This window comes from Scardinius erythrophthalmus, assembly GCF_964197995.2.
Source record: "Scardinius erythrophthalmus genome assembly, chromosome: 2".
Taxonomy (NCBI): Eukaryota; Metazoa; Chordata; class Actinopteri; order Cypriniformes; family Leuciscidae; genus Scardinius; species Scardinius erythrophthalmus.
This window is the reverse complement of record NC_138222.1, coordinates 36,400,294-36,412,725: the sequence shown is the minus strand read 5'-3', so window position 1 is coordinate 36,412,725 and position 12,432 is coordinate 36,400,294. Positions and strand designations below refer to the sequence as shown.

At 36.2% G+C, this 12,432-nt stretch overlaps 1 protein-coding gene across 4 annotated transcripts in view; it reads left to right on the top strand.

Moving 5' to 3' along the window:
* The window catches only part of sorcs2 (sortilin-related VPS10 domain containing receptor 2), a 212,561-nt gene that overhangs the window by 107,848 nt on the left and 92,281 nt on the right, over window positions 1-12,432 (top strand). For all 4 annotated transcript variants that reach the window (XM_081358435.1, XM_081358434.1, XM_081358433.1 and 1 more), the window contains exon 3: window positions 10,744-10,843. In XM_081358435.1, the coding sequence (XP_081214561.1) occupies window positions 10,744-10,843 (100 nt within the window). The remainder of the gene's footprint in view (window positions 1-10,743; window positions 10,844-12,432) is intronic.

Here is a 12,432-nt window from a genome sequence, read left to right as displayed (position 1 = left end):
AGTTACTTGTCATGTTTGCTATCAAAAATGTATTTGAAACCATAGAAAGAAGGCAGAGAGATACCAGATGAATCGTATTGTATTTCTAGATACTTTATTTGTGAATTCATGTTGATCCCATGCATTGGAAAAGTGAAAAAGCTTTACGATTGCGATATATTTATGAGCCATTTCTTTGAGCCAGTTTATTTTTTGCTCTGTTTGTTTCTATCACAGCTTGTTTGAAACAGAGCTCCTTAAGCTTAGTTCCCATTAGGTGTTCGTGTTTTCCTCTCAGATTAGATAAATTGTGAGGAGTGTTACAGATGATACATTGTGGATTCCTCAGGCAAACAGAGAGATTTGTGTCAGGGTACTTCTTCGTAAACAATTACCAGGGAAATAAACAAAGGACACAATCAAACACACACAGTTAGTATAAAGTATCTCTTGCCTTCTAAGCATCCGTCAAACTGAAACACGAAAGCTTTGACTTGCTGTTAACTGCTTTCTCATCCGTCGCTGAACCTGTCATGTCTCCTTTATTTGAAAGATTGGTTCCTAGCTGTCCAGTGATGCCCTGATGGGGAGTTTTCCCTAGCGAAATGACCCTTGAACCTATAGCACACAAATAGTCTTTTAGATCCACCATCAGTGGTCAAAGGTCAAGTAGCATCTCTGAGATAAGGGAAACAGAGATTTAGTTGGATTGGGCGGTAGGTGATGTTAAAGGTTATGGTAGCTGATAAAAGAAGAATTATGTTGTATCACAGAACAAGCTTTTACTTGACAGATCAATAGCATCTTAAGGAGGTATAATGTAATATATAAAGAGAATAAAGAGAACAAATACAGCATTCCACTAAAAAACTTCAATTTTCTTTTTATGTAAGGCAAATTACTCATGTTATTGGATGGACTATGAATTGATTGATTGATACATGTATTAAAGTACTGCTCAGAGGACAAACACTCTTAGGGTAATATTAAGGTTTCATTTGTCACACGCAAATTACAACAATGGCAGGGAAATGCTTTTTCTCTTTGTGATTCTAAAGAAATTATATATATAAAAAAAATAGATTTGATGTATTAAGAATATTTAGAATACATGTTAAATGTGAAGTGGCGTAAATTCTGAAAATTAAACCATCTGCAAGTGTTTGTATTTTCATGTTCATGCTTTTTAAATATATACACTGAAGCAGCTTTATTGACCAATTTCTCTGTAATGTAAAACAATAAAAAGCTCCAGCTTACCTATTACTGACCATAAATCAATATATCATGTCATTTTAATGGTTTTAATGTACATTTGATTTTGTAAAGATTTGTCTTAGATGAAGGCCTAGAGTGAGTTCATAAATGTTGCTATATACAGTATTACATATTCCTTCATTTACATTATGTCCATAAAAATACATTTAAAAAAAACTCTAATACTATCTGCATAGATATATGTGAATTTAATGTTACTTCAGGTTAGGTTATTGTAAGTATGAAAAATTGAATAACTACATTTTCTGATTTAAAATGCAATTATAATGGCCTAACCCTAACCCATTTTACTGACTTGTTGTTTTGTTGCTATAATTTTCACAAAAATCGTATGTTTCCTGTCATATTTATATCTAATGCAGGAATACAAAAGTGTAGTGAGAGAAAGAGAGTATAAATAAAATATGTCTCTGGTGTGTGCTGAATTCTCAGCCTGGTCCCAGTGGTCCTCATGAGGGTGTCATTTAGATAAATGCTCCCAATTACAGCACTGCTGCCCCGACTCACAGGCACAAGACTCTTTCTGTGTTTCTGAGGGTGTAAATGAGGGGTTTTCCCTTTGTGTGTGTGTGCGCCTGAGGGTGTTTATACACAGTATTTGAAGTCATACATTTTTATAAATTAAGGTTTCTTATTGGCATCTGTGGTTCCATGAAGAACATCCAATGAACCTTTTCATTGCGCAAAAGGTTTTTTATAGGGCAAAAAGATTATTCTGTAATGTTCTTTACATGTAACATAATATTGTTTTTTTTTTACACTGAAAACTTTTCACTGAAAGGTTTTTTGGGAAGCCAAAAGGCTTCTTTTTTTGGCATCCCTCCAGAAACACCCTTTTGGAAACTTTATTTTTTTCGAGAGTAGCATGATTTTTGTTTCAGAATGTTTATGTGCTTTGGTTGTGTCTGTGTCTAACCAAATTGTTAAATAGTTGCACGAGTCAGAATTATCTCTGTGTTCCCAGCCTCACGCTGGCAGCTGACCAGGCCCCCTTGCAGCATTGAGTCTTTGAAACTATAGATACATATTTTTCTAAAATCCAACCAAACAGATCATCCCTAAAGGTTTCTGATGACTGTTGAGCCATGTTTCCCTCTGATTCAGCTCTGCTGTTGTAAAAAAAAAAAGTCTGTGTGATAAGGATAGGACAAAAACCTCAGTCATAAACACAACGTGGTCAGTTATACTCCCTTGTCCACACCACTAAAATATGGTCTAAATATTTGAAGTCCAAGAAATAATCATTATTTTCCTTTTTCTTTACTCTATATTTACACTACTGCTTAAATGTTTAGTCAGTAAGATTTTTTGTTAAGAAATTAAATCTTTTATTCAGCGAGGATGCTTTAAATTGATTATTTAAGCTGATTATCATTAAATGATTTCTATTTCACATAAATAAATTCTGTTTTATAAAGTCCCCCTGCAGTCAATAATTGTATCCCTTTGATAATCAAAATGACATTTAAACTTATGTATTTATGTATCTAAACGTAATGGTAATTGATACGATTAGCCTTTGGCTTGACTATGTTATCAAACAGTTAATAATGTGTTGCTAATGTTACACAAACCATGTTCCCGTTCATCAGACACAGCTGCCTTCTAAAAATCCACACACACCAGACATTTAGACAACATTAAAATCTCAGCGGGTTTCACCACTGGGGGTCTTTAACTTTCTATTCATCAAGGAATCTTGAAAAAATTATCACCGTTTCCACCCACCCACACACACACACACACACACACAAAATATGTAATCAATAAGCACAACTGTTTTCAACATTGATGATAATAAGAAATGTTACTTGAGCAGCAAGTCAGCATTTTAGAATGATTTCTGAAGGATCACGTAATGATGCTGAGAATTAGCATAGGAAACTTCAAACTATCCAATCCTACTGTCTCCAAACTTTTGAACGGTAGTGTTGGTTCAGAAATAAATGTTATAAAATAATGTATTGTACTGTGAAGTATGACAGTTGTCACGAATCCCTTGAGCTATTTGTAAACAAAATAAGCGTTCTGGTTAGCTTGAATGTTGTTATGCTATTTACAGAGTAACAGTGAGGTAAAGCCCCTTGGGAGGATTGGAAGGTGGTGTACGGTTTGAGAGAGATGTCAGAACTAATCAAGACAGATGTTGTGAGTCATTTTAACTTTCATGAACATGGATTCAACTAGACTTCTCTTTTTCTCCCTCTACTGGATTCCTTCAAATGAAATCTCCTTTTAGTAGGTGAACCTTCCCCTTCTGATTGCACAAACTGCTGGTTTGCTCACTCTACGTGTCGGCCTCTTCAGGTAATAAAGACTCAAGACTCTCAGATGTGTAGCGTAGGTATGTGGACTGGCTAAACTGCCCCTCAATCAGATTGTAGGCGATCTATTCATTTAAAGTCCGCGTGAACCGGAAGTTGCAAACGACTTTTCTCCAGTGTTGTGACGTATTTCCCAGTGAAAAGGAATATTGAAGAGAGGGCAGGGTTTTACTCTAGCGCTCCTCCTCTCCATCTCTCACTCAAAGCAGACTAACGGTTTGAGGGGAGTGGTTAAGCGTTTCCCAACCCAAGCCGTCAAACCTACGTCATCAGAGAAGGAACGCCATTCCAGACCGGAAGTAACTTTTCAGACTTTGATTAAAGATTACGACGGCAAACAATTTTTTTCTGTGTATTAACTTTCACGGATTAATTTTTCACCACAAGACTAGTAATATGTGCTAACAAAGTAAATAGGTACAAATTTTGATTTCAGTTGGACTTTAAATGGTTTCTTAAAACAAAACAAAAAAGCAGAGCAATCTTTTCGGTTGACCAAATGTATGGCACTAACCTAATATTTAATCTGAACACACAGATTCCTGAAAAGCCAAACGACAAACAATCAATTTACAGGGAATGATGTGCCTTAAAATAATAACAGATTTGAGTTATGGAGTCTGATGATCTTTTCCTGCTCTCTGTGCAATAAAAGCCGTATGATATCCTTTCATAATAGTAAGTGAGAAGGCATTAGTGAAAATTAATTGCCCCCTGGCAGTATAATATGAGGGGTGTACATTAATCAGTGGCTTAATAACCACCTAATGGATTTCAGGTATATATCTCTGAATGGTGTGGGCATTTCTTTGAGTTTAGATCAATACACACAAATATTGTAATAGGATAACTTGCATTTATTAATCTGCCACAGTTTGTTTTGTAGCATCGGGTTCATGGGTGTTTTCTTGTATTTTGAGACATTATTTATGTTTAATTCTGTTCACGACAAATCCATGAACAGTTGCTGCATTTTGAAGTTTATGACATGTTAGATTTACTTTACACCGATCACTGTGATTTGGCCTAAAATAAATCTCTGTCTCATTTGACTACAACTCATATATATATATATTTTTTTTTTTGCATTCAGACATGCTTTCCCATTCTCTGCTACTGAACATTCAAAGTGATATTTTTGGCCGGTCTATGGCTTCTCTCGCAAGTCTCCTTGTTCGTGCCGAGAATTTTGATAGACGACCTTTACTAAACTGAGTGGTTTGGTTTTGCTTCCACTTTCTGATATTGGAGCCAACAGAGCCTACTGGGACATTCACACACTTGGAAATTACTTTTTCCTAATTTCAGCATTTGTTGTGTTTATTTATAATTTGGTATTCTCTTTAGAATTCATTTGAGTCTTTGAATGCTTTAACTGTTGGGGTTTTTAGCCAGAAAATGATTTTAATGATCACAGGTGGAAGGCAATTGAGAGGCTGTTGTGTACTTTCAATTGTTTTTCTTTGTTTTGTTTTCTCTGTTTGATTGTTCAAATGGAATATTTTCCTTTTGTTAAGAATATCATAAAGCAATGTCATATTAAAATAATGAATGTTTGATTTAGTGCTTAGGAATAAATAACACAGCGAGCTACATTTCTGTGTTATTTGCATTTCATTAAAATGGGTGAATTCGGCCTAAATACATTTTCAAGGCACTGTGTGTGTGTGTGTGTGTGTGTGTGTGTGTGTGTGTGTGTGTGTGTGTGTGTGTGTGTGTGTGTGTTGTGTGTGTTGTGTGTGTGTGTGTGTGTGTGTGTGTGTGTGTGTGTGTGTGTGTGCGTGCGTGCGTGCGTGCGTGCGTGCGTGCGTGCGTGCGTGCGTGCGTGTGTGTGTGTGTGTGTGTTGTGTGTGTGTGTGTTTTTCTATCCCGATGGGGACTTCAACCTAAATGCACACAGACTCATGGGGACACAGTGGGGACTTAAATTGAGGTCCCCATGGGTACACAATCTTATAAATCATACAGAATGGTTTTCTTTGGAAATGTAAAAATGCAGAAAGTTTTCTGTGATGGGTAGGTTTAGGGGTAGGTTTAGTGTAAGGAGATAGAATATACAGTTTGTACAGTATAAAAAACATTAAGTCTATGGAGAGTCCCCACAAAGATAGTGAACCAGACGTGTGTGTGTGTGTGTCACCTTTGTTTTCAACATCCAGCACCAGAGCATCTTGTTTCTTAAATGCTGGAGAACTAAAAATACCTCTCTTTTTCACAACAACAAACATTGATAATGGAAAGCAGCATTATTAGGTTATTGTGAGGATATCTGAATGGTGGCACAGAAGCCCCTTTTATTATTGAAGCATTGGAGTAAACACTTCACAGATCCTATTGATTGCTGATACCTGGCTCCTCACAACCTACTTTAACATTTTTGTGTTTCTTAATGATATTCTGTGTGGGGTATGATAAACTGATGCAAAGATGAATCAGCAAACATGTTGGACCCTATTGAATTGTTCATTCAGGGGTCCTGAATGAGTAATTAATCAGTTGTTGTTGTAATATAGTTCATAAAATATGTTGAATATGTTGTGTAAATGTTCAAAAAATGCCACATTAATTGTAATTTTGCCATCCAATGGGACGAATTCATGGGCACTTTTTCTGTTACACTGATGATGATTTACTAGTAGCCAAGATATTTTGATTTACAAACTGTCATTTATGTTATGAAAATTAACAGTCATTTGTGCAGATGAAAAATATTTGCTTAAGCTTTCATACTTTTGTTCATATGTTCATATGAGTATACGCATACTGGTTTACATGTATGCATTTGGCAGAAACTTAACTTGCATTCAAGGTTTAACAAACTGTCTCATCAATTCATGCATTCCCTGGAGGTCAAACCTATGACCTTGAGGTTGTTAGCACCATGCTCTACTGTTTGCGCTGCAGGACTGCTGCGCTGCTTTAGATTTTCAAATGTGGGGGAAATGTTTTTGATTTATGTAAGATTGGTTTACCTTTGATCTTATTTACATTGTAAATTTGGAAAGTGCTAAAATTTACTGCAGTGGCCACATAACCTTTGAGTACCTGGCTTATCATAAGCATATTTGAGCAACTTCACAAAAGCATTTTGGGAAATACTGTACGTAATTTTGTCACTGCATTGGACAGTGAATATGAAATGGTGAATGATGCTGAAGTGTCATCAAACAATACAAATGAGATTGATTTAGTTTGGAGTATTGGATCGAGATGTCTTTGCATACATGCATACATGATGACTTGTCTAAAAACATAAAAGAAACAATACTTTACTGTTGCTACGGTTAACTATCTGAATTATTATACTGGATGTCTTTGTTTTTGTCATGTCTATTGCAGTGAATGACATTTTCTCCTCTGACATTTCATGTTAGCAACATATCTCTGGAGGAGGTGAACTTGTCGTGACTTCACAGGAGGAAAAAAATGATTCAAAATATTCCTTGCTTAACTGCAGATGAAATTTGGAAAAATTCAACAACAACAACAACACAAATTCACTTAATTATTATTATTTTTTTTTAAATAACAAAGAGCATGCCATTGTCAGATCACCAGGACAAGATAAATTGCCTGTTTAAAATGCAGGGAGTCTATTAAAAGTGATGGTCATGGCCAGTGTCTAATTTCTGGAAGACCAGTCAGAGAATATTTATGACACCACTCCACATAAATTATGTTTGATGGTAATGCTAACACGCCGTGTCTCTAGTGGTGGTCTGAAGGATTTTACACAAGCACAGAAATCAAGTATGTGTGTCAAAGTATGGGTTATTTTCAGAAGAGATCCATCAACAAGCAAAAAAGAACAGTCAAGGACATGTTCAAGGCTTCGGAAAATAATGTGCGCTTACTTCGACGCATTAATGCTTTTGTACATTTTTTGATCTTACTGTTTTCCTTCAGCGATTCCCTCCAAATGCTTAGACTGTTCTCCTTAAACCGTGATTCAATGTGACAGTGAATGTCTGCATGGAGTATGACTCATGATCCCAAATCAATACAGGAAGTCACAATGTTTTCTGTTCATTTCCAAACTTGGAAACTTTCCTTTGTGGCAATAATTTGATTTATTCTAAGATTTAGACTTGCTAATTTGACTTTATACAAGCTTTATACATAACCAAAGGCTGTGAATGATTTACTATTATCATTAGATTGGCAGAAGGTGATGATGGGGTTTCAGTCGTACACCTCATATTCTTTTTCTGTTATTTCATTTAATATGGGTTTGGTTCATACAGGGATAAAAAGTACCCCATGTGTAAAATGAAATACTCTGCTGTATCTTTAATGCTGTGGGCCTAATTTTCTGTCAGAGGTCCTGGACATCTTGTCCAGATACATGGCATCATGGATTCGACCAAATGCCAACAGATAAAAAAATCTAAACCTGACAACCTCTGCTAGAAATCTTTCAGTTCAGGTGGTTCAGGGGTTTATACGCCATTCAAAAGTTTGGGGTCAGTTAAGAATTATTATTTTTTCTTTTAAAGAAAAACTTTTATTCAGCAAGGATGCATTAAATTGATCAAAAATGACAAATACGTATATAATTAAACATGTATAATGTTACAAACGATTTCTATTTCAAATAACTGCTGTTCTTTCGAACTTTCTGATCATCACCTGAAAATTCTGTTTTTCCATTACAAGAATAAATTACATTTTAAAATACATTCAAATAGAAATAGTTATTTTAAATTGTAATAGTATTTTACAAATATATAAGAAACGTACTGAAAATACTGACCCCAAATTTTTAAATGGTAGTGTATACTGTATAGGTGGAAGAAGTCATTGACTGGAAATCAATTAGATTGTTTTTAAGTTCAAAACAGATTATTGCCCCGTTCTCATTCTCCATCTTTTCTTCCCATCATGTTTCTTTATTATCCACACTCCTTCGTCACCGTCGGCACTAGTCCTGTCAGCTAATCAGTGGCATTAAATGAGCCATCCGATTAAGTTAGCATCATTAGCGAAACGTTTGGCAACCGAAGCGCGGCGTGCCAAACAATCCTCCAAATTAGCTTTATTAGTTACATAATGTTCCTCTGAGGCCTCTGACATTTTACTCTCCACGAGAGGATTTACTTAATGAGTTGGCTGTTTCTTGCACTCGCTCCACCAACTCCGCTGATGACCTCTGCCGAGTTTTACTACTCTTTGGAGACGCTGAACACCGTCATTGTCTGATTGTGTATTCTAATTAACAGACTCGACTCTTCTGAATGAATGGCATGTATTGTGAATTTAATTCTGATTTCAAATAATCATGGCCTTTTCTGTAATCAATTCCATTTTGAGGACGTTTGGTAATAATCAGGTTATTTTTAAACAACAATAGTAATACAAAAAAAACACTGTCTTGTACTTATACATCTATCATGTTAGAGTGGTACTGGAGATTGTGTTAATAATTTTAGCAGATTTTAGGACGTTTGGATAACAAACACAAGTGGCCTTAACACTATGTAATGATGACATCTCTTTTTTTCTGATATGGTCTATTATCATGATTATGAGTGGGTTAACAAGCATTTCACATTATTCCCGTATTAACATGCTGCTTTGCTCATAAAAATGAAAAGAAAACTCTCAAAAATTGTTTTGTTGTTGTTTAAAATGTGCTCTTTGGAAAGCACAACCCGTCATGTTCACTATCGTTGTGCTTATAGTTGATACTGTTTTTAGTATGCTATTCCTCAGACCTTTAGTTCCTCATCCTGCCATGATACCTCTGTGTGATGTCTTGGAAACATGGCGCCTGGCATAATGATCACCTCCCCCACCCTGCCTTGCCTTGCCTTCCCTCCCGCTTTCATTTAAACCTCTCGAGCTGAAACACCTCTGTTCTGCTCTGTTCTGTCAAGCAAGGAACAAAAATGTGAGCTCTGCAGGAGCTCCAGAGAAGAGTTCTGTTCACTTCTGTTTTTTAATTAGTTCTATGGGGGAAGTCTTTAGCGCTGTATGTTTGTGTTGAGGAATAGTCTTTGATCAGGCATTTTGCACACTCTATCTGCTGCCAGCAGCAGTATGCTTTCCCTCAGCCTGACTGAGAGGTTCACACTGTGTGGATGTATCGTTTTGAGTTAAAAGAAAGTTGACAGTCACTTTAAATGTAACCCTGAGACCTTGACCTTGTTCTCAAGCGCATTTCTCATGTAAGTGTGTTGTGTGAGAATGATTTGTTCTGACAGTGTCAGGCTGGTTTAGGCCACAGCTCTCTGCCTGATTGATTTTTTGCTAATATTTCCACACCTGTGATGCTGCCTTGTCATTCCTCGTATCTACAGCAATTCAAACTAGTCTCTGACTAGTTTACCTCACACCTGAAACATCATCTGCTGTTGCGGTCAGAATCAAATCTTTTTGTAAGGTTGATATTGTTTTAATTTAGTTTGTGTGTGTGTTTATCTGTTTCTCTCTTTCTGTCATTTCATATAATAGCAGTCGTTTAGTTTGCTGCATACTGCTAAAACACAATGGCATGAACATTTCAGAAAGGCTGCTCAAAAAGCATTCTTCTCTACTTGTGAGTTTGCAAATGTCAGAACTGCACTACCATCTTTCCCAATGCAGCTGATTTGCAGAGTTGTGAAGTTACTTTTATTTATTTTTATTTTTTTTTGCTGACTGGTTCTGCTGACTCCAATTCAGTCAAAAAACAGTCAACATCCTCATGAGATCACTTTAGCAATCAGAGGCCAAAAAACAGTCTATTCTGAAAATTGTTATTTATTTTGTGCTTGCTGTGAATATTTCAAACCCCAGTGTTGTTATTATTTATGGGATCTCAACACAGATTTGAGGTTAAAAAGACATACGCTATGCCATGTTCATGAACAGTATCTTAACATTTAACATCCTATAGCAGTTCAAAGCAATTCCAATATATGTACAAGGTACAGTATGTCCTTTTATTTTGCTGAAAATATTCTGTTGGAATCTCAGAAATAGACATGACAATACACAGTGAGTCATATGTTAATGTTGCCTCTCAGCTCTATGAATAAATCTAATAATCTGAGAATGTGATTCAATCTAGATCTGTATTATATCCCGTCACATCTTTTCGTGTGTGACTTAGTAATTAAACAGAGAGATGATATTAAGAAGATGACATTTCTCTCTCTTTCTTGCTCTTTCTTTCATGCAGATCCAGTGATTATGGGTCAACCTACACCAAGCTCAACCTGATGCCAGGGACAACCATCATAGTCACAAACTTCTACATTTGTCCCACCAATAAGAAAAAGGTAAGAGGACCATAAACACTTTTCTAAATCCTTTTACAGATCTCCATTCTCACTAGAAAAGGAAAGTTTAGATGGTGAAGCAACAAATCTACCAATTCCTTTTTGATTTTGCAAAGAATTGCATACTCACTTTCCCCCTTTTTACTGCCATTTGAGTATCGAGATGTGTGCATTTGATTGTGATATAAAACAAATTTCACCACATATGTTAATGAATATGTGAGTATGGTTATTAATTATCATGCACAGACATTATGCAATTAACACTCAATTATAAGTTATTGGCAGCAGTGGATGTTTAAGCACATATCAGGGATTTACAAGACTTGGTACTTAAGAGCTCCATATGGTTCTTCTCACTTGATATTAGAATGTATTCAAATACATCTAATAAATATGTCCTGTGAGTGTGTGCAAGTATAATTAAATGTGTGGAGTTTAAGGTCATGTGATTTTTTTTTTCCCTCCCTTATGGAGATTGATGGTAATGATCACCCCAGAGCAGCTATGACATGTTCAAGCGTGTCAAAGTCATCCTAATGGAGTTTACAGGGATCTCCTGCTCATTAGTAATCTCCTCACAACCTCTTAAACATGAACACACACAGACGTCACAGCTGAATAAGTGCTAGCTGTCTGTAAAAGGCAATTTAGCAGAGACACATCAAAGCTTGTCTGCTGTCCTCAGCTCTATAGTCACAATGCACAATACTAATAATTAACAGGAAAATAATTCAAGGAAAGTTATTCAAAATGAGATGCAGTATGTTTGAGGACATGGCTGTGTTTTGATGTTTGTGTCGGTGAAGTGAATTGCACATGAAGTAACAACTGTTAGTGTTGACTTCAGGAGACAAAAGGAAATGTAACTCCACAGTCACTCCTGATGGAATCTCTTTCCCATGTCAGACTCCTTTATCTTTAAATCTCGGACGACCGTACCTTGACTGTCGATACAAAGAGCGTTTTGAACGGGGCCGGACAATGCATGCACTTTCTGCAGTGTCTGGGAAAAAAGTGGCTTTTGTGAAAACAGACACTTTCAGGCTTCTAAGGAACAAAACTTGAGTGTCCTCATTGATGGCGCTGCCGTCTGGGCAATTTCAGTGAGCCGCTGGGAAAGCCTCTGTTTGCTGTTAGCTGGCAAAACATTTCAACTCTGCTGGACAGTGGTTGTCATATTACGATGCTATTCATCATAATCACACACTTCTCACAACTCTCTGCTTGGCTTTATATCATTATGATGCTATTATCTAAACACACAGAAATGGTAAAGTGTGTGACACAAATTTCCTGTAGCTCAAACAGTAGAGCGTTGGCGCTTGCAACGTCAAAGTCATGGGTTCGATTCCCATGGAATGCAAGAACTGATAAGAATGTAAATGTTTACCTTGAAATGCAATGTAAGTCGCTTTGGATAAAATGCATAAATGTATAAATGTAAAATGTATAAATGTAAAGGCATCTATAAATATGTATATTTTTGGATCCCTGGGAGATACTGTATGTTGAATATTTTGATAATAGTATAAAACTAATCAACTAACCTGGGAAAACCCAGACAACTTTCGGCAAATTTAGATTTT